Source organism: Apaloderma vittatum, unplaced genomic scaffold (genome assembly GCF_000703405.1).
Source record: "Apaloderma vittatum isolate BGI_N311 unplaced genomic scaffold, ASM70340v1 scaffold6201, whole genome shotgun sequence".
NCBI classification, from domain to species: domain Eukaryota; kingdom Metazoa; phylum Chordata; class Aves; order Trogoniformes; family Trogonidae; genus Apaloderma; species Apaloderma vittatum.
Window position 1 is genome coordinate 1259 of NW_009699467.1, and position 26960 is coordinate 28218.

A 26960-nucleotide genomic window follows, 5' to 3' on the forward strand; every position below is an offset into this window, starting at 1 on the left:
TACAAAAGCCTTATTAGTCTAACAACAAACAAAACCATTGTTTCAGATACAAGAAGTCTTTAAGTGATATAATAAAAAATGACGAAACTGGGAGTCCGGTGTAGTTTCTGACAGAAGTCAGTAAGACAGGCTTTTCTCACTTCTGTGGCTATAGAGAGTCAGATTTTTGACATATCTACGTGGAAGACAATAAAATTAAGTCTTATTTGATTTCTGAATTGTAGAAGTGATCTTGATCACTCTGTTTTAGGTTTGCTAATCTTATAAACGGTGCTGTTTTCTTTCTTAGCATCAACTTTAAGATGAGTGGCTGCCGAGTCTTCGTTGGACACTTAAGCTCACGTGCACGGGAGAGGGATGTGGAGAAATTCTTCAAAGGATATGGACGCATACGAGAAATCCATCTAAAAAATGGGTTTGGATTTGTGGTAGGTAGTACCTTTTCTTTTGCCTTGTTTGCAGGTACTGGCCTTGCTTGGCTGATTTCAAGGAAAATGCTTAAGAAAATAATAGTTCCAATGGGAAAAGGAACATACTAGTATGTGTTTCAGAGTGCTTTTCAGATGCTAATATTACAGTTTTACCTGGATTTGGCCAGGTTTTGCTTGAAATCTTGCTGATATTCTACCTACGTTAAATACATTATCTGACCATAGTCTTCCACGGATTTAAATGTTATCTCTTATTTCTGGAGACAGTATAAATATCCTGTTATGGCATTACAAACTTGACAAAGTCTTGACCTGGAGAAAAGTTTATACAGAACTGCTTGTGTTCGCCTCTCGCTCCTTCTGGTGTGCTTGGTCATATCTCTAAATAATGGCCTGGCATAAAAGCAAAGCAATTGGCCAAGACAACAGGGGTAATAGGTGCTTGCTGTTGGATTTAAGCAGCACAACTTTTAACTCTTGCACAGCTAACGTTAGTCGTATTCACCATCAGTATATGTTAACGGGGCATACGTGTCTGTCAGACTCTTAAATGAAATATATGCTTCAGTGGATCGTAGTATCCTGCTGCTGCTTTCTAGAGCTGTATGCTCCTAAACTGTTGTCCAGATTTTTACAACTTTATAGGTTCTCAGGTCTTAACTATTATCTCCTGAGAACTAGCTGTTTTGCAGGATAGAGTTCAAACCGGAAAGATTGATACTGCTATGGCAGGCTTATATCTGTTCTGCCAAGATCAATCCCTTGGGTAAAGGTATGGGAAAAGAACAAAAAAACCCAGGCTTTGCCTACTTGAGTTTCATACAGGTATTGCCCTGCAGTATAAGCTACTGCTTGTTGACTGGCAGTAGGTGAATACCCACCTTTTAAAGTCTGGGGGTAAACAGCCATTGAGCCTGAGTGTATTTAGTATGTCCTTTCCAGATGCTGCCATTTCTCAATCACCTTTTCCTGAGCGCTTCTCTTCTCTCCTTGGGCAGGGCTGTTGACTCATTCAGGAACAACTTCATTCACCTCCTGTACGTGAATCAGCTAGCCCTCCTTCCTCTTTTCCAGTCCCTAGGCAGAAGTATTTTCTTTTCAAAGCTCACTAATAAGCTTGAATAATTGTCCCATAACTCTAAAAAAAATAATGGTTTGCATGGTGGATACTTTTACATCTGAGCAAAACTGCCTCCTTTTACCTGTCATCCCATCACTGCACACACAGATGAGGAAAGCACTTCTGGCATCTCTATAACTGTGGTTTAGGGTTTGGAAGGTTTTAACTGGATCCCTTTTGAGCTGCGTTTTCAGGCTGAATGAACACAGCTGCCTCAACCTGTCTTTGTGCTCTAACCTTCTGATCAGTTCTGGTGACCCTCTGCTGGTCCCACTCCCAATTTTTCAAGGCCTTTTCTGAACTGGAGGGACCAAAACCCGACACAGTGTTCCAGGTGTGGCCTAGCAAATACCAAGTGGGGTGGAATAATCACATCCCTTGGTTTTCTGGCTCTTACCGATGCAGCCCAGGACGCGGTTTGCTTTCATTGCAGCAAGGCCACACTGCTGACTCACACCGAGCTGACTCCACAAGGATTTCCATGTTCTTTTAAGCAGAGTTACACTCCAGCCCTCAGACCCCAGCCTCTTTTGCTGCCTAGAGTTCCTCTGTCCAAGGTGCAGGACCTCACGTTGACCTTTTGTTAAAACTTACGATTCTTGTTGGCCTAATCTTTCAGCCTGTCGGGGTTTCTTTGTGCAGTGTTTTTTTTCCTTCTGGTATATCTATTTTCCTACTGTTTCAGTGTCAGCCACAGAACTGGCCATGGTGCACTTGGTCCTGTCATCAACATAACTTATAAATGCATTATCCTGTGAGGTACCTCACTTGTCATGGGTTTTCAGTTTATCTTTGGTTTTGGTTATTTAAAATCTGTATTTATAAAACCTATTAAAAACCCCAAATTATTTTGATTGAATATTGTTGTAGTGTTAAAAGCATGTTCCATTATGCTTGAATAAAATCATTGCTTGCTCTTTGAACCTGTTTGTATGTACTTAAATTTGTTAGATTTTGGTGTAGAATGTTTGCAAACTTCAGGCCTTAAAGCTAGACATTCACTGAAATCATGGGAATTGTAGGCACTGACTATTGTTACTCTTAAATGCTGGACCTAAATCAATTTTCTCAGCATAGTCTTTGCATCGTCATGCAAGGACGTGATATTCTGCGTGGTAGTGGAAGAAGATTTCTGTGCAGAAGGGGGAAGATTACTTAGGCTGGTATCGCTTCTGAAAAGCTGTTCGTAGTTATGCAAGCACTTTATTCAACTTGAGAAGCTGCTTCTCTCCTGGTCGTTGCTCTCAAGCTACAGTTCCACAATTTTAATTTTTTTTTTCTCCATCCATGCTGTTGGGACTGCCCAGCCACTTGTTTTCCCTGCTTTATTTCTTTCCTTTCTCCCCTTGCCTTGCTGTTGGTTGTCCACAGAATGAACCTACCTGGGAAGCTGATCTAGTTGAAAAATCACAAGTCTTTTTTCACGCCACCTCCTGCACAAAGCATGCTGGGTTTCGTCTGGATGGGATTCTTGACCTAGTTTCCTGCAGAGCTGTACAAACAGCTCTGCCAAGAACCAGTGGGCTGGATAGTGGGCAGAGGCTACTCAGACTGACTAAAGCAACGTTGCTGCCAAAAGCCGAGCAACGGATTCCGCTGCAGCAGTATGTGGAATTGCATTTTATAGCTGATCCAGACCTGCAGGTGGTCAGTGCAGAAAAGAAGCTTATGTTTCTTGCTTTTCTTACACAGACACTTTTTTTTCCAGACTAGTGATCTGAATTTGCTCAGAAGAAAAGTCAGAAGGACTTTTTTTTTTTCTGGTTTACTCTTTCTTTGCCAATTCAGTAAGAATTGAATCAGTCCCAGGACTTTAAAGAGGATTTTGAAAGTGCACAGCTCTCCTGCTTTTGGTTGCAGGTGATCAGCTTGTGCTGTTAGTACAGGATTTCTCTGTGTATGGGGTTATGTTTTAAACTGGATGCGATAAAGTAATCCCCTCGCTTGCAAAAAATTTTTGTCGTAAAGCAAGTACTTTAATTAAATTCATTCTGTATAGGTCCTGGAAATAGTTACACTGAAACAGCAGAGGGAGGCAAAAGGAGCGGGGTAGAGGGAGAAGAAATGGTCGTGAATGTTAGTATCTTGGCTTTGCGGTTATAAATGTACTAGGAATGTGCTTCCTTGCTCAAAGTTCTGTCTGATGCTTGATGCAAAAAAGTAAAGTTTATAAAGAAAACATGTTTTCTAGCATTGGAACATGGTATGAGGGGAAACTACTTTTTATTTTCTTTTTGTTCTCGTATTCTTACTCTTATAATTTCTGTCAAGGAATTCGAAGACCACAGGGATGCTGACGATGCGATTTATGAACTAAATGGCAAAGAGTTGTGTGATGAAAGGTAAGCCTGCTACCGTAATTCTGCTTAAGGACAATGAAAGTGCTTCCCATCCAAATACAGAGCATTAGCTTGTGCTCTGACACCCGTTTCTTGTGGCTCTGTGGTGGGATACACCTTCCATAACGTTATTGAAAGGGATTCCTTGGGACCCTGCCTACAGTCTTAGATAAGGCAGAGATAATTTGGAACTAGAAGAGGAGTGGCTTGGAGAAGGGGCAACTCTTTTCTCCACCTGCATTTATTTCTCCTTCAAAATTAACTAAAGGTCTCATCACTGGAAATATTAGTAAAAAGTGAATTGAACTTATTTTTTCGTTATTTATCTGTCTGTTGACTTCAGAAAGTAAGTCGAGATGTTGTCCTTTGGTTTGCCACAACGTGGACTATAGTCATTGTGTGGTGCAGTAATTTCTATTTTGATTGTGGAAGCTGGCTTTAGGTCATTTAGGTTGTTACTTATTTTGGTACCCTTTTCCCTGTGTGATTACTCTCAGGCTCTGAGCAAATGGAATTGTTTCAGTTTGAATTACAGACCCATGACAATTTTCATGAAATTCTGAGGGAGATGAATGAGATGAGATTACAACTGTTCTGGCTCTTTAAGAAGTGTCAATGACTGAGCTGAGATCATTCTTGCAAGGGCAAGATAATTCTTGTTCATGCTTCCAGTTGCAAAAGATTTACGTCAGTGTCAAATACTTAAAGTCTGTGTTTTATTTTTTGTTTGCTTGTTTTGTTTTGTTCCTGTCGCAAGGGTTACAATTGAGCATGCTCGAGCCCGAAGAGGAAGGGGCAGATTCGCACAACGGTTCAGTTATTACCAGTCCAGTGGATCTAGGTAGGTGGTTTGGACTCTTGTTTCCTACAAACACAGGAACTGAAGAACTGTGCTGAAATACTGTTTTCTTCCTGTGGTTGGAGTTAGGGAATCCAGCTCTGTTTCCTTATATAGCTTCACAAAACCCCAAGTTTTGTATCTTCAAACCTCATAGGTCCATTACTATTATTTATGTGGGTTTTAAAACAGGTTAACTGGCTCGCAGAGATTCACAAACCCATTATGATATGCTCCCTCTTCACGTTGTAGGCACTACATTGGTCTTGCTTCCTCCTCTGTGTAAATGGTGTGAAGGAGTGATGCTTCACTTGGATCTGGATCGGCTGTTTTTAAAACTAAATCAAGAAAAATGTCAGAGCTTCTCTGTTGAGGCTTGTGTCATAAACTGAGCTTATAGGCTAAGCAGAATTATTATAGAGTAGTAGTAGTAGTAGTTCAAGCTTTCACATTTCCAGCTGTATGGTTATCGAAACACTAACTTCATCACAGCATACAAAAGGAACTGTATTTGAGAAACAGTGCTGGGGCACAAATACTAGCATGTACAGAAGTGTTTAAATACCAACTGACTCAGTTTGCTGACCAAGCAGGTGCCTGGCTGAAGGAGAGCCTCTGTACGACAATGGAATCTAAAAAACGGGATGTAGCTTCTCTCTAGAAACACCTGTAGTGGACACCCAGTATTTGTGGAGTTGTTCACTTTCAGTGATTTGAGCTGGTGGTGAGCCTTGCACCGACTTGCAGTGGAGTTTGTGAAAGTTCTGCAGGTTTGCGTACGTTCCACCGAACAACTACATGTTACACCTTTGTACTTTAGATCTACCTGCATGAAGTAAGTGTGGATGGAATAATTTGCTCTGTAGAGACATTTGTAGCTGGGGCCTTTGTAGAGTAGAGTTTGGAAGAAAGATGAAGACTTAACTGACATAAACCTCTGCATTTATTTCAAAGTCAGCATTGCTGCCAGTTACAAACCGGTGTCTGGAGCATCTAATTTGCATATGCAAGTATGCTAATTAGATTATTTTTTCTTCAGTGGCAGTAACCTTGATGCGGTATAATTGGTCCGAGGTCCAGGCTAAAAGTGGACTTTTAAAGTAGGAAGTGTGATTGAAGGTCGTGGGCATCTGACGTTGTAGTCATGTTCATGACGTCAGACTGCCGATGCCAGACAGGAAGAGACTGCGGTTTGCAATAATGGAAAAATGAGACTCAGCCTGCCAGTTTTGGGACTCTGGGACCTCTCTTTAAATGCCCGGAAGATCTGGATGTTCTGAAAAAAATTGGGACACTTTGAGGTATGCACTGAAATGAAATTGCCTGTGCTTCAGTGTACAAATCAATACACGCAATTTAGGATTTCTGTGTTTCTGTGAGAGGAGAAGATGAGAATAATTTTCTCTAAGGTTAGTGTTCTTGATTCTTTCTCTAATAATACAAAATAGTGTCGTTGTTAAAATCCTATGTTACTTACCAAAAGGCTGGCATACCTTTTTCCGTAGTTCTTGGATCCTTTTGGATTCAGAATGACTAGGATTGGGATAAGAAATTAGCTGCAAGGGCAGTATTCTTGCCAGAATTTATCTTCCATATGAACGTTTTCAAGCTACGTTTTCCTTTTCGATAGGGTCTTTAATTTTTTGGTTAAGTGAAAAACAGGCTTTCATTCAGGAACTGTAAACTGCTAAGTTATTTCAGGGCAACCAATTATCTAGCTCTTATTTTACTGAAGTGAGAGTATTTCTACCCACAAAAAATCTCTCCCGTAGGTCCTGGTGGCATTTATAAATATTAGCAAGTGGTTTTGTGTTTAGAAACATGAACTAAGATACCTTTAAATTGTGCCTTTTATCTCCCTGAGATGAAGCAGAATTTGTACTACCAACTGAAAAAAATTGCCCTTATCATATATATCCAAAACTATATCGGTGAGCCACGCCTGTCAAATACCAAAATTAATTCTCTTTATGTTCTTTTCATTCTACTAGGCACTTACTATGTACCTAGGAGAAATGGCAGTGATATTGACTGCCTTGGTAAGAAGTTCTCCATCAAAATCCCTTTTAATACCCTTGTAGCATCTCTCTACTTGTAGTGGACTCTAAACTATATTCTTGATGAGGGAGAGTAAAATCTGCAGTCCAGCAACAAGGAAAATACTTAAAGGTCTCAGCAAGCTATAGATAAGGTCAGATTTCATAAGTTCTAAATGCTTTACACTGGAGACTTTTTCCTTTTTTTTTTTTTTGTTTTGTTTTTCCCTGTGAACTCTTCTAGCAGATATGGACCTCCTGTTCGTACTGAACACAGGATCATAGTTGAAAATCTTTCATCCCGTATCAGCTGGCAGGTGAGTTAACATCTTATCATCTTTTTTTACACCTTATTTTCCTAACTTGTAAATAGACTGTTCTTAGCCTAATTGCTTAATGAAGCCATAAGCCATCATAAATATTTAACCTGAATAAAAAACAAGCAAAAAAGCTTTGGCGTTTGCTAAAAATTTGCACTCAGACATTTAAAGAAGTCCTTTGCTTCACAGCTGTGCAGGTGGTTCTATAACTAATTTTTTGTAGGTGGGAACCGATTCTTGCTTACTTGTGCTTACCAACTGACAAAACTTTCAAAAACTCTAGATTGTTTCTAAATTATTGAAGCGTAGCATCTGTTTGTACTATGTCATCCTTTTGTATTGTCACACCTGGAAGTGCATGCCTTTGTTCCACGTGGAATTTGTGGTCTTTCCTTACATTTTGCAAAATATTTTTGTTACGTGATGCATGGCTGGGAAGTCTGGTTATACATTATTAATAAAGGGAATCTTAAGAAAGCTGCTGCATAAAGTATGCTCACTGTAGATATGTTTTAAAAAGAACCCTAAACTTTGAGTAATTGTCTCTGGAAGCTTTCTTACTACATTTTTTTTCACTCTTTGCTAATATTTTGTTAATTTTTAGCTGGCATGAGTAGAATGAGTAACCATATAATCAATTCCTTCAGTTGTGTTCTACCTAGTACATAGAAAGTTGACTTTTTAAGAGCATAGCAACAGATGCTATTCACAAAAGGTGAGGGAACAGTGGAGTTTAGTCTTGTTCATTAACCTTTACATTCTTTGAATAAAAGAGACTTTAATTATCGTACCAAAAGATGCAGTAGAACACTTTGGATGTTCAGAGCCTTGGTCTCGAAGCAAAATCCACATGAGGAAGACGTTTGGCTCACCCGGATCTCTGCTGGCGTGTTTCATAAGAGCTTGGGTATAGTCCATGCAGATAAATGGTTAAACTAGGTTTGTTTATTTTCTGCATGACAGGTTCAATAGGTTTGTAATTATACAGTTGTGTTAATTATTGAATAACTAAAAAAGAAAAGCCAACCACTTCTGAGCTAACGTGATAAGCAAGTGGGTTTTGTCGACATATCTTCTGGATATGCTCTGCAGTTACAGATATGAAGAGATGATTGTAAAACGCCGCTCTTGGAAATGACAGTAGGGGCCAGAGGAGTAAGCTACAGTGGAGTGTTAAGTAGAGTAAATCTTACCACGCTGTTTAGTGTTAAATTCATAACTTGAAAAAAAATTATAAATCTAACATTTTCTATAACTTTTATTTGTGAATATTTATAATGGCTTTATGTGTTCTTACCATTTTAGACTGAAACCCACTCAGTTCACATTTCATACTGATTAATCTTTAGGGTTCTAATGAAATGTTTTACTCTCTTCAATATGTGATATATTAGCATAAGATACTTTACTTCTTGATGCCTGCCTAAACAGAAATCATGTGAAGCTAACATCCATATGCAAGCCTCATTTAGTTTTGAAGCTACGCTGCTTTGGTACTAACTATAGTTTTTTAACATCTTTTAACTGTGCTGCTTACACAGCAGGTTAAAATAGCTAATGTGTTAACAGTAGTGGCATGATTCTTCTCTTCTAATCCCTGAGCTGCTAGCAAGCACCATCTGTATGGAACCTTGCTTTAAAACTTAGGTGCATAATTTCATCTTTGCTGTGTGCAGATCCCCATACCTTGAGAACTTCTGTCTCCCTTAAAAGTTACTGTGTTGGGATATTTTAAAAAAAAAAAACAAACAAAAAACCCCCAAAAAACAAAATTTGTGTTCAGATCAGTTTCCTCAAATTGTTTAACTGTATTGTTAATCTCATATCTAAGTAGTAGACAAACTGTCAGAATTCTCCTAATTTAACATATATTTCTGCATGCTCAGGGCTTTCAAACCACCCTTATCAGTTCTTCAGTATCTATGAATTTTCAGGCAGTTGGGAAAAGTAGATTTGTGTTACACGAAGATGTAATTTTTAATACATACATGGTTTTCCTATTTATGGTTGTCCTACACCTTATTTTCCTTTCCTGACAAGGGCAACAGAGATTTCTTGTGCTGTATAAGGTGAACCAAAATAGTACATTTAGGATAGACTCTGACTGTTACACTGATTAAGAAAAACCAGGTAACTTTAAAATATTCTGCTAATAACAGCAAATATTCTGTTAAGCTTTTATAACACACGCGCACTTGCTCTCTTCTGAGCAATAGCATTGGCATCTTAATCATGTTGACATTACTGTTACAAATGACATTTCGTGGTGGTGATCCTCAGGATTCAACATATAGTGGAGGGCGCCCTCAATTTTAAAGCCTCAAGTTACTGAACTAAGAAAATGTTAATCTACGTAATTATTTTCAACTTCCTTTTAATTTACTGGTCCTGCCCTGGCGAAGCTCTCATTGACTTGAGCAGAGCCAGAATTTTGTTCTCCGTTTCTAAATTGGGGTAAACATACTGAGGTTGAAGTATTGCTTTTAATAGTGCTCTAGGGTATATTTTCTGTTTGCTATTAAGGTTTCTTAGTGTTAAGCACACGTGAAACGAGGAAAATATCTACTAGTTTGCATATGCCAGTTCTTAAAATAAGACAATAGAATTTAATTAAAAGATTAGATAAAACTAAGCCTTCTTATATTCTGTGGCAAATGTTCTAAAGTTTTTCTTGGCTTTTTGTTTTGTGGTCTTTTCTTCCTTAAGCGTATTTCTAACCAAGTGCATATTGAACCTCTTCTAACAACCTCGATTTGGTTAACTCTCACTTTTCTTGTGTGGAGAAAAAAAGAACCAAAGATTTGGGGGTTTTCTAGTGGCTGAAATTCTAGGGTGTGGCCTGTTCTGATTTTTCCTCGTGGTTCCTATGACACTCCTGTTTTTTGGCGATCCCTAGATCTTGGTTTGCCTGGGTTTGATCTCGGTTGGCTAGCGCAGATCATCCTCGGGTTCTTTAAAGCCACTTCTGGAGACTGGAGACTCTGTCCAGTGCTTTCAGGGCCTCTGGTACCTCCGAGCGGCGTATTGCTATGAGCCGTCCCTCTGCCTTTCTCATGTCAGAGAGTTCCTCTTGGCCAGCTAGGTATCGGAGAAGCAACTCTTTGCTTAAAGGTACCTTCTTATATCATCTGCCGCTTGTGGCATGTCGCGGTGAGTAGTCTGGGATTGTAAAATACCAGATACTGTTTGGTAAAAAGTGTTGCTTTAGCTTACTCAAATGTTTTGCTTTTAGTGACCTCTTACGTTATTTGTTTGTACTTTATCCTGTCACTGAACAAGTAATTTGACAATGTCGGCGTGTTTAGCCTCTGAAGTTAAATACAAGCGTGCCTATTGACATGGCACTGTGACAGATACTCAAGTTTGCCCTTTGTAAAATCATTAATTACATAGTAATTACACCTTTTTGCTTTTGATTTTGCTGTGAAGCTGGGGGAGGTGAACATATAGGATGAATTTGTCTGTATATATTAGATTGTTGTTTTACTGGGGTGTTAGTTGTGAAAATCTGCATTTAATACTATGCTGCTTATCGTGATTTCAGTGCATACGTTGGTATTTTAAGTATTCTGTTGTGTTTTCGTAAGCTGGTTTGGGATGCAAGTTTATTTTAAAAAGCATTATTTTTTTCATTGTAGCTGTAAAAATGAGGGATCCTTTCAATACGCAGCTGCTATTATGTAGACTGTTTCAGAAACTTGTAGATTATCTACACTTTTATATATATAAAAAATATAAAAGTATTAAACAGTTGTAGTAGAGAAAGTTTCAGAGGGTTATTGCTGCTAGCTGACTCATCTGTTTCCTGCTTAAGGCTAAAATGTTAACTTTTGCTGCAGGACTTGAAAGATGTCATGAGGAAGGCAGGGGAAGTCACCTATGTGGATGCACACAGAAACAACAGGAATGAAGGGTAAGTTAATTTCGTGTCTAAATCTTTATGATAACTGCAACTGTTAAAGGCAAGGTTATCAATGTTATTAAAAAAAAAATGAAATGTGGAATGAACTGTAAATCCATGGTGTGGCTTACATGCTGGAATTTGTCCAATTAAAAAAACAAGCCAACCAACCAAAGAAGAAAAAAAATCCAACCCCACGCTGTTAGTAAGTAGAAGTTCAGAAGTGGTATTGAATTCAGTCTCTGCTCTCTACCAGGAAAACAGTGTGTCAAAGCAAAATGGGAAGGGAGAATACCTTTCAACAGTGGAGTTCTGCTGTCTTTAGGGTTATTTGTGTATAATCACTTACGATATGACTCCTGAGGGTAAAACACCTCCTGCCTGTGGCTTCTTTGCACTGGTTCAACAGCCATAGTCATTGTAAATGAACTTACAGAGCTGCCTACTCCTCATTTTTAATTCTGCAGACTACAAAGGTCCTGCACTACAAAGCAGGAGAGAGAGAAGTATGACTGGAGTGTCTTGTGCTGGCAAAACAGTGCTCTGGGGCCACTGTGAGCAAATACAACTTGGGACTTTTTTTTGAGGGGAAAACAAATGAAAAAACAAAAGGTGGGATTTTTCTAAAATAGGACAGGAGAGTCTGCAATTTTAGAATTTTGTGGAAAGAAGATTTTAGATTGAAAGATATTTCTGCAGCTGGTTCAGGTTTGTGTGGCATCCTGGATTTTCTCCATCTCATTGCAGATGAGAGCTCTGGTAATGTTTAAGAAGATCTGAAAGGCATGGATGGCTAGGACTGTTAGTGTCAGGTTTTCTTGTTAACCAAGTTAAAAATTAGCTTTCAGAAGATCAAGCTGTGAATCAACAGGCTGAAGAAGGCCCAAACTTGTTCTTCTTGGGTTTTCAGTTTCTCTGAAACTTTTTTTTCCTTGTGGTATACAGGGTTGTGGAATTTGCATCTTACAGTGATATGAAGAGTGCACTGGAAAAATTGGATGGCACTGAGCTGAATGGGCGCAGAATTAAACTGACTGAAGATCACAGAAGGCATAGGTGTGTCACCTGACCTGATAAATTTCTGCTGAGGGCATTGATTTCGGTAGTATTGATGACAAAGTTTTATTATCTAATTCTTTGGCCCCAAGCTAAGTATTGCTGCACAGAAACACTTTCTTGCAGTGTAAACAGATTTAGATAAGAACAAAGTTGCTGAAAACAGGGTAAGTAGAACACTTTTTGATGAGAGTAAGGAGATTTTTATTTTTTTTAAAGATAAAATATGACATTGAAATTAAATTTAAAAAACACACTATCAGTTTTGGTATTAAAAGCCTTTTAGTTTAATGGAACACTGCTTTACAGTCCTGTGAAATGTCTCTGAAATAATTCTGAAAGGAAATTTTTCAGAATTCTCTCTTCAGAGAATAAAAGAAAAACAGTTAGCTTGCTTGCATTATTCCCAAAGCTGTTCTGCCACTTAGTCATTAAAAAATGTGTTGGCTGCAGCTCTTTCATTGTCTCTCTTAAATCCATTTCTTTTTATGGAAAAAGGCATGCATAACTACAGAGGCTGTTAAACTCTTAGGCCTTGAAGTGTGCTGGTGCCCCATGCCTTCAGAGACTTTTTATAGCCTCTTGAAAGAAACCGTAACCCATTTACGTAGGGGTTTCTAGAAAGGAGAAGTACTACAGACATGAATTTTCATTTTTTGAGAAATGGCTAAAAATTTGTCTCCTCCTGGTGAGGGTGGAGGGAATGCATCTTTCATTAGGCAGTTTTTAATTTGCCAAGCTAGTGGAGAATGTCCAGGCTGGCAGCTCCTGATAGCCTTGGCTGAAGAAGATACTGTTGTGTTGGAGCATAACAGAAATTTAGCAGCACTTTGAAATAACTGAATGCTGTGTGTAGTGTGTTCAAATGGATGCGTGGGGTGTACAAAGTAACTGAGAATTTAAATTGAGTATTTAAAATTTAGCAGGAGGTGAGACTACAGCTTTTAATTGTGTTTCTCTAGAAGCAGATCTCGATCAAGGAGTTACTCAAGATCTCGCAGCAGGTCCAGGTCTACAGGATCTTCCAGATCGGACAGCCGGTCCAGGTCCAGGTCAAGATCAAGGTCCAGGTCCAGGTCTCGCTCTCGATCCCGGTCCCGATCTCGATCCCGGTCTCGTTCTCGCAGTCGTACGCCTAAAAAGAGTTACTCCCAGAAAAGCCACCGCTCCAGCTTGCTAGCTTCTTCCCCATCTCCCTCTTCTTCCAAAAGAAAATCTCGTTCTAGGTCAAGCTCTGCTCACAGCCGTAGTTAACCTGCTCTTAGAGATGTATTAATGCATTTAATTTGAGTCAAGTTTCTTGGAGACTTGAGACAAATTATGCCTGAGAACTGGGAGGGGAAGAGTTAACACGAGGAAAAGGTAACCTCCTCCTACTTTGCCAAAGTGCCTGTCATCAAATGGGCCATCTCTGTGAGGAGCAGCTGTCAGCTTTCTCCTTTCAGTGAAGTCTGGAGTGGGAAGTCTTTTATTTTTTTCCCTGCTATTAGTAAACATTTCTATCATAGATATATTATGTACACGTAATGCTGAGGTAATGGGATGAGACAATACGCTGCTTTCTCCCTCTTTCACCCCCCACTTTCCCCTCCACCTCCAAGGCCTTTGAATTCCAAAATAGCTTTTGTCCTTGGTATTAAGTCCAAGAACACAAAGTATAGATTTTATTCCTTTAAGGTTCTGTGGCTACTTTTCTGTGTGAGAATGAATGGACCAGCTGATTTTAGTTTAAGAGGTCACTTTTTTTTCCCCCCATGTTGCTTGGCTTAACAGACTTTTTAAGTTCCATCTTTAAATGACCTTGATAACGTGCTTAATTTGCAACAGACTTTCAGGAAGACACGTGGGTGAGTTGAACATTGCTCATTTGGATAGTGAATCAATACAATGTTAGGCAGTGAGAAATGATAAAATGAAAGCTGGAATTTCCTCTTAAAATGAGATGGACCATCCCGGTGTCAGGATTATTGGGCATTCATTTTAATAATTTTCCAGTAATTAAGTAGTATGTGGTATTGTATGTAGAGGCCTTATTTGACAGGTGACTCCATAAAACTGCACAAAATGTCAATATGCATGTCCTTTTTTTTTGATGTTTATAAAAGTGACATAGCTTTCATACCCAAAAAGTATGGTACTGAATAATGTGTGTATGGCTAGCAATAGTCTTGATGGAAAGGAAGGTTATTTTAGTAATGACAGCAGCAAAAAAGTCCCAGGAAAAGTGTAGTCAGTTGTGACTGGAAAAGTTAATCATGTTAAAATGTAAGGATTATAATTTCTTTAAATCTCCTGAATGCACAGTTGTTTTGATTAATAGAAATTTCCATTGCAAATACTGTTTGTTCTTATGATTTGGAATTAGATTTTTTTTTTTTTAACTTGTGTATCATTAAAGAAGGGAAACATTTTTGGAAAAATATGTAAGTTAATTCCAAAGTCTTACGTGTGTTTAAATGTACCATTCCTAATAAAATAAAATCTTTTTCTGGCTTACTTTGCAGTTTGGTTTAGTAATGTTACTGTCGCTGTTGCTCACTTCGTACTATATTGCAAACGTGATCACAAGGAAATTTTTCTGAAGGGCTACCCTCATGGAACCATGCAAATTGTAAACTAGAAACCAGTTATGACACGTAAGTAACCAGATGCTGACTAAAAGGAGGATGGGACAGGGTTTTGCTGCCATGGCCATCAGTGGCTGTTTGAACGGACGGCAGGTAGCAGTGTTTCTACACACCTTGGAGACAGGTTTCTGCGTTGTCTTCTGGTTCAACAGGAGAACCAACAGCCAAATTGCCATAGTTGTTAGAATCTTCCTATAGGTAAAATCATTTGTGGTTCCAGAGATTCTGACGGTGCCCATGCTATTTCTGTGTGTCTAGGGCTAAAACGCCAACGCCCTTTCGGGCGCAAGTTTTGATGGGCTCTGAATACACCAGCAGTTAAGAAGGAACACAAGGAACAAAGAGAAAATACTTTGCAGAGAAGTCTCACTAGATGAGGCTGTTGGGAACGCTGGGACGCGCTCAGCTGTGTTCCTTGCTTCACTAAGTGTGTTATGCTACCAGAAAAACTCCCAAAAGTGCCCACTGCCCAGTGTAGTACCTTTGAGGGCAGCAAGTGCAATATCAGAGATCTTGAATGCTTCTGACCACAGCGTGCTTACTTTGCAAATTGTTTAAATGTGGAGCAAAAGCAGATCTTGCGAATGTAATTGATTCTTTATTCTTGTTTCCCTTCCATAATTGTCTGTCGATTCAGTCAGCAGTGGCAACAGTGAGTACAGACCAGAGAACTGGCCTCCCCCCACCCAAACCCATGAAGTTTACAATCGTCATCATGATTGCAATTGTAAACACAGCTTATTTCTGAACCTTAAATCCTGGTGTACCCCTAGATTTGTGCTGCCGTTAAGTTTGGTTAGAAGTACTTTTTTTTTTTTTTTAAACTAATTTTAAATTGTATGATTGAACTGATAGTGGTTTAGTGTAGAAACACCTGTGACTATTTCTGTGCTGGCATAGTGGTGGTTTAAATCTCTTTGGTGGCACAGCTGTGTCCATGTGAAGCAGAGTACTGGGTTCTAAATGTAGCAACAGGTAACTCAGGGCTGCGGGTTGTGGGGTAGCGTTACCAATGTGGCGTGACACGGCAGAAATAGACCTAAGGTTTTTTTTAACGTTTTTCAAGGTGGCAAGCAGTGGTTCTTTGTTCCCCTTAAGATATACAAAGGTGAGGAAAAGGTGAGCTTTCTTGAAATACTAAGAATATTAAATCTGATCTTTCTCTGGGGAAATACTTGTTTATAGTAGATGTGAACTTGGCAGCTTTCTTAATATTTGTTTGAAGGGCAAGGATAGGAATCTTTAGCAGCTAAAAACAGTTTTCCTAAAGGAGAGGTTGAATGCCTGGTTACTCAGCTCTTGGTTGTTTCTTTTGGTGTATCCATTTTGGTCTGGGAGAAATAATGGATTTTGAAGCCCAAACTTCATTTATTTGTTACATGACTCTTTTCCACAGCTGCTTCTGTGTCCAAAAAAAAAAAAAAAGCTTACGACTGTAACATGTATAGGGGGATAAGGCAGAAGGGTGATCTGATTTCCCCCCATTTCCTGCTGTGTCACCACATTTATTTTATTTATTTTTGTTAAAGAGGACAGGCTATGAATAGCAGATTGGACCTTTTTTTTTTTTTTTTCCCCTCTGGGGAAAAAAGATTAAAACAAACAACGAACCAAACCTATTGTTTCTGGAAGTCCTAACAATTTTAAGCAGGTTTCAGAGCAGCGCAGCCATGTTTGGCACATGGTAGAGTTGGAAATGGAAACTACTTTTTACATTGGGGTTTAAAGTTTTGACCTAACCTGGCATGTAAAATGAGCTACAACTGTGCATGCTTAATTAATTGCTTTGATGAAGGATAACTCTGTGTCACTCTTAAGTTGGTGGTGTCTCACCTCAACTCGGAGCAAATCCCATCTGGATTTTGTAGTTTTAGGGTGTATGAGTTGGTGCAGATGGGTTAAAAGGACAGTTCAGCAGCCCGAATTAAATACTTCTTGGTAGTCAGCAAGTGTTGAAAAGTTTTGAGAAGGAAGAGGAGGTTCTGGGGTAGATAGAAGCCACAAAGAGGGGAAAAAAGGGGCAAGAAGGAGTTTGAGTTTTGACAGGTGGCAGTTTCAGCCTCAATACACCACAGAAGGGAATAAAACCTTTATTCTCATGACAACAGCTCAGATTTAGAGGTTTCCTTGAGCACATGATCTTGAGATAAACAAATTGGGGAACGTGTGTGCTTTTTTGTTTTGCTTAAAAATATTTGGTATTCTGCTGAAGAGCAAGAAAACTGAAGCCCTCATACCTGTGTTGCTGCAAGAAGAAAGTACCTATGCATCAGGTAGGCATCTTGATTATTAGAATAGACTTGCCTGGTAGACTCCTTAGGGAATGCATTGTAGTCTGAAACTTGGCTGAACTGTTAATGTATTTCAGAAAACATTATTTTTAGAACAGAACTGTTTTAGACTGTGTTAGAACAAATGAATTATCCCTATCAGGTGCCTTAGTTCCAGCTCTACAGATCACAGGAACGTAAGCTCCACTTTAACTGTAAATAGATTTCTTCAATGCATTAAAGTCCTATCTTTCACAGGCAGCATGTTCCAACTTCTGACACTTTCCATGAGAAAGCTGGGGATCATCCCTTCCAGCTGGCAGAAGGCTTTTGCTTCCAGTCCTGCAAAGCTGAAAGGAGCAAAGCTCTGAAGTCATGATGCATCTACAAGTACATCTGTCATTACTTACTCCACTGACCTGATCCTTGAAGAGCAGCTTTCACAAATTGCTCCTCAGCCGACAGAGGTGACATAAGACAATACAAATGCTAAATTTTACGCTGGATTCAAAGGTTGCACTTGTACCTTGGGCGTGCAGTTGGGCAATACAGCTAGCATGATCATGCAGCCAGCTGCTGGCAAGAGAAGCTACCATCCCTGTGCCTGCCCCTTGTTTTGTCCCAGCTCTGATGCTCATCTGATCCTCCAGAAGCCAATTCAGTTACATCACAAAAAGCAGGTATTTTGGGTCTCCTGCAATACTGCTTTTTCCAGTCCTCTCGGAGAAGGAGGAAGTGGAATTACAACCTGGACTGTAACTCCCCTGTGATCCTCCTGTTTGCCTCCTTCACATACACAAGTATCCTGTTTTTTCCAGACTTTATCCTCCACTTCTGTTCTCTAAGCAGTCCATCTGCAAAGATCCTTCTGTCCGGGATTTCTTGGGCTTCTCATATCACCGGACATTCTCCTCCCAGGGGAAGCCTTACGCTACAAGCAGGCAAGAACTTGCAGCACAGGGCACAGCTGGAAGTTGAGCACTGCAATTAGTTGCATTTCAGCAACTGGCTATCCCCAAAAATAAGAATATGTTCTCTGTGATGTTTATGGCACTTCTTTATTTTTTTTTTTTGTCAATTTTACACAGAGTTCATCATCCAAGTGTACCCCAGCAGTTTGTGAAGATAGATTTTACTGTACTTGGCCACATCACGTCTCTGCTTTACAGGTGAGAAAAGGAGAGCCAGCAGTGGAGAGGTCACCTGGAGGAGGAATGTGCCTGTAGCAAGGCCGTCAGTCCTCCCTGAACGGGCTCAGCTCTGACTTGTGCCATCTTGTGGCTGTTCTTCCTGCTACTGCTTCTGAAGCCACCTAACGCGCTGAGGGTTTTGGTTCCTCTCAGAAGAAAAGAAAGTTTCAATGTGCTTCCGAGCAGGAGGAAACACCCCAGGCTCCATACCCAAAGCACTCTGCCATTCCTCTAGCAGAGGGTCAGGGAGGTGGGGATTGGGCTGTTCTATCAAGTAACAAGTGACAGGATAAGAAGAAATGGCCTCAGGTTGCACCGAGGGTGGTTTAGATTGGACATGGAAGAATTTCTTTACTGAAAGAGTTATCAGGCATTAGAACGGGTTGCCCAGGGCAGTGGTGGAGTCCCAGTCCCTGGAGGTATTTAAGAGTCTGTAGACACCGTGCTCAGGGGTATGGTTTAGTCGAGGACTTGTCAGTGTTAATGGTTGGACTCATAATCTTAAAGGTCTTTTCCCACCTAGGCGATTCTGTGACTCTCTGAGCTCTGAGGTGGGAAGTCGTCCATGCTGCCTGCTTCTTCTGCTGCACCCTGATCTTAATGCTGGGTGCTGTACAGTTCCAAAGTGGCTTTAGTTTTCTTACGAGGGTTTTGGAAGTGTGTAATTTCCAGTCTGTTACCCTCATTCTCCTTCCTTAGCCATTGTTTGCTGGAAGACTAAATGCTCTCTGTGTACGGTGCCTGAGGGCATGTTTCCCATTTTACCAGCCCTGCAATCAGGTATCCCTCCACCCTCTCCCTTTGCAAACCTGCAAGAGAGTTGTTAGCCTTTCAGCCTGGGGGTCATTTCCTAGGACAACAACGCTGACTAGCTAACAGTTACGCCTGGCAGCGGGCTGTAGCTGGGGGAGCAGCACAAGCAGATTGCTCTATGCCTGTGAGCCTGAAAGAGGGGATACGGCAGAAATACTGACTCCACATAAGGGAGCCATTCAGGCCTTGGATAGAGTCAGCACCAAGAGGGAAGTGCAAGGATTAACAGGCTGGGTTAGAAACAAGGCCAAATTCTATGCTGTAGTGAAGTATCAGCTAATGGCAACTCCGTACAGTCTGAGTAGTCTCAAAATGTTCTGTCCTGGTTTGAGCTTAAAAAGAAAAACCAATTCTGTTCAGTGATTTTACTTTTCAGGTCAGTCTTTTCTAAGAGGCTGCACTTCCTGAAGTTTACAGCCTGTTTGTGCAGCCAGTGCCTGCTCCTTCCAGTGATAACGCCTGATGTTTACAGTTGCTGCCAGGGACTGGGGTGCAGAAAGGCTCTTGCTGATACTTGCTCCTGTAGTGACCAGGGTCACTCATGGATCTTGTGTGCCACGCTGGGGTGCTGGGAAGTGAAAGGGTTGCGAGGAAGTAAAAAGATCACATGCCTAGGGAGGAGTGGACAGGACAGGTGACCCAAAACTGACCAACGAAGTACTCCATTCCATATACCTCATATTCAGTATAAATCTGAGGCATCACAGGGGTTAAGCCCTCTTCTTCAATGGCCTGTGTCCAAGGAAGGTACTGTCCATTCTTCTGTCCTCACTCCCAATCTGTAAATTCCTGAATCCAGCTCCTCCCTGGGGGGTAGTCAGGTTTGACATTGGTTTTATATATATATTTGTATATATTCCATTATTTTCTTATTAGTACTATTGCTGTTTTATTAAAGCTGATTTAGTTTTCTTTTCCAATCTATAAGTAATTCTCTCTTCCTTATTCTCTTTCCCCTCCCTTCTAGGGAGGGTGAGGGGTTATTAGAGAGCATCTGTAGTTCATTTAGTTGTGGGCCCAGCCCTAATCCTTGACATGTTCAAAGGACAATTGCTCTTATTGATTTGCTGGGCCTAGAAGCAGGAGGGAGAGGAGAAGAGTGTGTAGTAAAACCTGCTCTTCAAGATTAACTGAAGGGCTTAAAGTAAAAGGCAGTGGTTCAGTGATAATGAATGATACTTTTGTGTTATGTGATGGCTTTTTCCTGTAACCAGGGTTGAATATCTTTCTGTTCTAGAAAACTTTCTGAGAAAGCTTCTACAAGACTTTCTAGAAAATTTTCTAGCACTTTTCTGCTGTAGAAATCCCTTGCACTGTGTGAGCGTTTAGCAGTGGCAGGTTGAGCTGGAAAGATCCAGATCAATGTGCTTGACAGTAGATGTTTCAGTTCAGGCCAAGAATTGCTCTGTATGTGCGTATGGAGGTGTGATACATCACTGAAGACCCTGAGATCAGGTTAAGGAGGATCCTACGTGCATGCTGGAGTTGTTTTACCCAACAGCCAGCGATCTGGCATTCTAAGACAACTGTTTTCTCCTTGCCTATTGAAGGCCTGTGGATATTTTGTCGTTCATAGAGGCAAGATGTAATGGGACACTCTTTTAAAGGGGGTGATATATCTGATGTTATTAAACTCTGAAAATGCTCCTGCTGTAGAGCCTTGAAAGCAGAGGTATCCCAAACTGTTGTTTAAAATCTGGGCCAGATTTTAGTTGGGGGGTAGGGTGGCAGTGGTGCGGTGTACGCTGGCATTGAAGTGACAGGAAAGAGATATAAGACATACAGGGAAGGAAGGGAAACTGGATGAAATCTTTGCCTTTCACATCTCCAGCTGGTACTTCAGCATGAAGCGTTGTTTCTGATTGCACTTGGCTTTGTTCTTTCTATGTCTTTTTCCCGGTAAAGCTCCAGAACAGGCAGACTGTTTAACAAGAAATAGAAGCAAGCAGCTCTGCTGTTTCTTACAGACATGGCCATTGCCATGTTTTCTGCATCACTGCCAGTTCCTGTGACTACTTAACTGAAAAGTGCTCAAAAAGAAAAGTTTTCTTAGATGTTTAAAAAACTTCCTCATTCTTTTCCTTCAGGTTGTCACGGCCTGTTTCTAGCACTGTGCAAGAACTATTGCTGATCATGTAGACAGGTCTTCCAGGTTTGCCAAAATGCTTGCTGCAAGCTTTCTGCCCAGAGCCACCCTCCATTTGTTTCAATTGCCTTTACCTTTTCCCAGTTCTGGCACTTGGATGGTCTAAAATCCACACCTGCTCATTCTACATAGTCTCCTGAGTCCAGTAGCTCATATTTCGTATCCTCTGTGATCACATTATGCTGTGTTTCCCCTTGAGAAGGGATGATACTGAGGTACATAAAACTTTTGAGACCCTAGACCTCTCAGCAAACACCTCATGAACTATGAGTTTATTTACTTAGCTCAGGCCTCACACTGTGCACTTTCCTACCCTCCATTTGTCTGTAGTACGTGAACAGTAACAGCTGTATGCAGAAGAAGTGTGGTGAGAGTGGTTTGTGCTTGTACTTCCAGTGAAGAAGCTGTGGTGTTACGCAGCAGCCAGCGCTGCCTGGGACTTGGGTCTAAAGCAGCCTCACATGCTTCTTCACCATGACAGTGCAGTTTACGTAACAGCGGGGTTTGTCCAGCACATCAGCAATTAGGTCTCGGGGCACCAGAGCACTGGCTGCAACGCGGACCCAGAGGGAAGTTTCAGCAAATCCGACAGATCAGCAAACCCGACAGACCACGTGAAGCAAACAAGGCCCGCAATGGTTTGCAGCAGCAGGATATGCTTTCAAAACATATTCAGCCCTCTGAGAGCTCTTGCCCAAGAGCCACTGCACAGTGCGCATGGACAAAGAGCTCGCCTCTGCTCCCACCGAGGTGCTTGCTGGGCTCGGACAGCGTGTCACTGTGGGTGCATTCGGAGCAAAGCCCTCGGTGAAAGCCATTTCGAGCAGAGCAGCCCCTTTCCTGCTGGAGGCTGGCTGGGACCCCACCAGATGGTGCTGTAGCACCTTTCTAGAAGAAACTTGCAAAATCTGTCTTAAAATAGCTCCGATGACCTAAACCATTGCCTTTGTGGAAAAAACACAGACACGCACACACACATACACAAAAATATAATGCCGCCCTCACTGGGGCACTGGAAACTGTCTTCCTCCCCTCGTGTGGTTTCCAGCATGCTCACCTGCCAGGGGAGCAGAAGGAGGAGGTGGAGGAGTGGGCAGACGACTCCTCAAAAATCAACCAGCAATCTGAGGTGTGTGCAGCTCTCTCAAAGGACCTGCTGGAAGCCGCATCTGTGTGTGCAAGTATTCTGTGTTCTGTCCCTCTGACTCCCTGGCACTGCCTCAAGCCCTTTGAAGTCCCTCTGTTGTGAGGGCCACAATGAGGACTGACGTGAGGGGCTGTGGACCTGTTTCTCCAGCCCAGCTGTGGCCCCAAGGTAGCTCCCCAAATCCCCACAACCTTCAGGACACAGAGGCACAACTTCACTAAGGGCCCTGGGTTGCTCACCTTTGTGATCTCTGGCAGAGCACAGGAGGGAGATGTTAAATTAAGATCCAGATACTGAATTGCAACGGTAAAAACCACAAACCAACCACCCAGGAAACCTATGCAGGCTACTCTTGAGACGGGAGAGGTTAGCAAGGCTTAGAAGTAGCAAGAGCTTACAAGTGCTCCTCTTCTGCACTAGACTGAGAAATCTAAAACTGTCTGCTGAGGAACCAGCCACCCCCACCCCCAGCATCCTCCTCCGCACGCACACGTGTACCCACAGGAACTGCCCAGAGCTGGTGCTGCACCCTTCTGCCGTGGCACTGTTTCTAGCCAGCATTAAGTACACGCTGGATGTTGCTACTCATCCAAAGGAGCCTGGTGACACAGAGGCTTCAGGAAATGGCTTTTGGCTTGGTCTGGAGAAAACTTCTTGCTGTCTGGGAATGACTTCAGTGAAATTCTTCTCTGCTGCGTTTTACCACCTGGTGCCCTGAAGCAGCCCTCTCATAACGGGGCTCTTACTCCCTGGAGGTTCTTTCACCAGCTGTGCCTTTCCCTGGTCCATTCCAGAGACCTCCAGCCCTTACCAAACCCACTCTCCAAGGCAGCCTCCAGTCTTCTGCCAACATCAGGACTTCACAGAGCCTATCCCAAAACAACATCCCACACCCCCAGTGAAGCGGCCCAGTTTTTCCTCATCACCAGTTATTTTACAGCAAGGAGACTCAGCTGGCATTCTCAATTCACACCTGGGAGTAGAATCAGGGTCTGTAAAGTGTTTCTTTTTTAAGACCAGACCCTTCTGCTTGAGAGCCTGAGGCCAGAACAGCCAGAACTCAGACTACTGGAGGAGTGGATCAGCTTCCAGACTTCTCCTGCAGTGGGGCAACAAGGTGGTAAGATGCTTGATCATCTTGTTGTCCAGAGAAGAAGGCAAAGCCCCGGTCTTGGATTTCCCTCACCCTGTTTGACCTTCCAAGGAGCCCAGCGTGTGCTGCCTTGCCCTTCCTGGACTGAAAAGCTGGGAAGACAGAAATGCTTATGAGCTCCCAATCAGCCCAGCCTCCCACGGGCATTGCTTTCCCAGGATTTAGGAAACTTTGGGCAAACAGCACAGGCCATTTACAACAGTCTCCATTTCATCTGGGCTAACGACATTGTTACTTTTTCCACATCTTAACAGTGATGCTCATCCACCCTGAACTCCGCTGTCATGGATGACACTGGCAGAGCTGGCAACGCTCTTGCTTGTCCTACACTGCATTGCTAACACCCTTCCACCTTCCGTGCACAATCATCCAACAGTCTTTGGCCTGCTAATAGCCCGGGGCAAGGGCCTCTGAGCCTCAGATAGTGCAGATGAGTTCTCCTTCACATCCCCTCCTCTACATCCTGGGTCCATTTGTTTTCCTTTTTACTCCAAGAAGCAGGTTCAGACCAAGAAGAAGCTTGTTCTCCAAGAACAAGCACCAAAATCGAAAGGAGGTATTTGGAAAGGTCATCTCAGCGTATTCAAACTAATGCTTTCCAGCATTTCATTTGCTGAGAAAACACTCCACTGTGGAAAGCTTTTATGGTCTTCCAAATCTCTGGGACTTTTAGTGTCTTCTTAGGGCAAGACCATCAGTGGGGGTTTGCCCCACTTCTCATTTGCAACCAAAGCAGACGTAAGGAGGGCAGGGGAAGCAGCCGCTTACACCAGGGTGGGAGGGAGCCGCCCGCACTTCAAAGCTCGTGAGGCGGCCGGCGGGCAGGAAGGGTGGCTCTGTGACGTGAGGCGAGCCTGTGACAAGGGATGCCGATGGGACATGAGCGTGTCAGAGGCAGGACGGAAGTGTTGCGGGGGGCAGCCCTATTTTTAGCCACCTCTTGCAGAACTTTGCTAGCCCTCGCTGCTGTCGACGGCCGCTTCCCCTTTCCTTGATGTCAGCAGTGCCAACTGGGTTCAGATCTGTTTTTATTTAGCCACTCACACAAGGTTATGGCCCAAAAGGGCACTCTGGCCCCTTGGGTTCGAAAACACCCGTGGTCAGAGAGTCCTAGACAAGGAGAACAGAAAGTGTCCAACACTTCCCTGTCTCCATTTCAGGACTTTGAGAGGTAGAAACCGAAGCTGAGGCTGCAGAGCGTGACTCTTAGTCACATCAGCGGGGGATTTTGCAATCCAGCGAGTGCCGGGCACGGGGCAGGCAGTGTGCAAGCAAAGCTGAAGTGCTTTGCAAGGGCATTGGGTTGGGGTTCTTCAGCTGCGAGGCTGGAATATCACGGTGCAACCCTCACTTCCCTGCTCCGCTTCAACCTGCTCGGCCACTCGAGGTGTGTGGGAGGTGGAAAGGTTTAAACCACCTCAAATTAGCATGGGGCATTGTGGAGAGCAGTATGTTGCCATGAACGTCCTCTGTCTGGTTCCTTTTAACATTTGTCAGTATTAAACAACTCCTACACCTGCTGCAGGGAATTGCACAGGGAGAGGCCATTCCTAAACCAGATTAGAGAGAAGATGACGCAGCAAGGCAGAGCAGCAGCCATGGGGAAGGAGTGTGAGCTGAGATGTGACTTTTCTGTGCAGGCTGTAACCACCAAGACAAGTCTGAGACTGGCTGCAGTTTTCAGGAGTTTGGATCAGTTTGACTTGCAATATTCAGTTCAGGGACACATTGGGAAGGACAGTGTCCAGGCCTGGGTGGTCTCGGCAAACCTTATCCCCCCGCTTCTCGTCAGAGGAATAAGATTGCTGTGGTGATGGGAAAAAAGCAGGTTCGGAGCAAAAATAGATGCAGTTCTGAGGCATTTCCAGAGCAAACTCTTCCCAAACCAGGCAGCAGTGAAGAGTAGCAATGGGATAAGCAGATGAAAACCATGCTCGCTCTGTGGCTATAGACCTTGATGTGACTAAGAAGGCAACAGAAAGCCCTATCCCGTACTTGAGTCTCCTTGCTATAACTCTTTAAAAACTGCACATTTAATACCACTCCCAGGAGCCTAGAGCTCCCCAGAACCCCTCAAATATCTCTACAAGGCTCTGCTTTATACCTCGAGTTTCATGCTGTCCTTCATCCCTTTGGCAGATACATTCGTTATCTAGATGGCCTATTCTTAAGCAGGATTGATTGAGGCGGAATACACAATTCTTAAATGAGAGATATGGATGGAGAAGAAGGGCTTTCTACTACAGCAACTTTATTTAGAAAGGAAAGATCCTTCAGAAGGAGGTAGTGAAGGGAGCAAGTCATTGCCAGTGCCATCGCTACCCAAGGCACTGTGAGGGAAAGTCACTTTGGCCTGGAGATGGCAGTGCTATTGCTGACATCTTGAACCACCGCAGAACACCAAAATGCTCTCCTTTCAAAAATGGGGCACAAAAGCAGGCCTCGCACTCTAGTAGTTTAGACCAAAAGCTACAGGCAGCCAAGTCTGCATTGGAAACAAACTGGATTTGGGGTTCTTCTCTCTTTTCGTTCAAAACAAGGACTATGGATTTGCCCCTCTCCAGATTCTGTGCTTGCCTGTAGTGGGCCAGGAATTGATACCTGGGAATCGATCCTGACAATTCTGGCGTTGCATGGAAATCAAAGCAGGCACAGGTCTGGTGTGTGCTTTGCCTGATGTGCCAGCAGCCCCGCCAGGGTGAGAGCCAGCCCCTCCTCTGTGCTCAGAAGGGTCAAAGGCTTTGCTGCTGAACTTGAACTTTAGGAATACCGGGCTGTGAACTTCAACAGACCCTAAACCCCTCTTTGCCAAAGTGGTTTGTACAATAAATTGCTTTATTGATTTGATTAAAAATTCCAGGCAGGCATTTAATGGCTCCCATCCACAGCCACTCTGCGTGATTCACTTTCCACTTTAAGGTTCAAAATGCTTCTTTTCTTTTTTAAGTATGGAGACAAAAAGGGAGAGCTAATGTCCCTAATGTTGTTAGATATATCTTCATGCTGTCTCTATTTTAAATTAGATGAATCAACTTTTTGAAGAAGAAGAGTCATAAATATTTCCTTGTGTGAACAGAGATGCTGGCAGTGGGAAACACGGGAATATATCAAACCTGGCTATTAGCAGAAAGTGTTAATAGACTGTCTTTTCAATTGACTTAAAAGTTAGTTAGTCGACCCCTGTTCTGTATTTCCTGAGAACTCATAGTCATTACTTCTTCCATCCTCGCAACACTCCGAGAGCTAAGTGCTGTCATCTAAGAGGGGGCTGAGGCTGTCAACTAGACTTTAAAGGTGTTTGGTACCTAGAGATGGGAACTAGGGTTTACGTGACCAACTGCCCTGAAAACAAAAGGCGGCAGGAGCAATGCCCTTCTGAAATCCAATTAGGCACTTTGCCAGCATCTTGAAGTGCACTGATATCTGTAATACTCCTCCCCAGACTTGCGGGAATTATGTGTCACAATCCTGCATGAGCAAAGTCCACAAATAAGGCTGATGACATCCACGGGGTACAGAAATATCACATTTTTTAACTGAAAACTTAAGCAGGTGCTAATAAGATAGGAAAAA

General features: G+C 42.3%; 1 protein-coding gene across 3 annotated transcripts; it reads left to right on the top strand.

Moving 5' to 3' along the window:
- Window positions 1-294: 294 nt before the first annotated feature.
- On the top strand, window positions 295-14541 carry LOC104268627 (serine/arginine-rich splicing factor 5-like). 3 transcript variants are annotated; one of them, XM_009878364.1, is made up of 7 exons: window positions 295-428; window positions 3823-3893; window positions 4648-4731; window positions 7009-7081; window positions 10924-10997; window positions 11931-12041; window positions 13004-14541. In XM_009878364.1, exons 1-7 carry the CDS (start codon window positions 303-305, stop codon window positions 13293-13295), a joined length of 831 nt encoding a protein of 276 aa, XP_009876666.1. In that variant the 5' UTR covers window positions 295-302; the 3' UTR covers window positions 13296-14541. The 3 variants fall into 3 exon arrangements, with proteins under 3 accessions (XP_009876666.1, XP_009876667.1, XP_009876668.1); XM_009878365.1 differs by having other exon boundaries at window positions 303-428; window positions 13025-14541; XM_009878366.1 differs by having other exon boundaries at window positions 303-428; window positions 13034-14541.
- Window positions 14542-26960: the final 12419 nt, after the last annotated feature.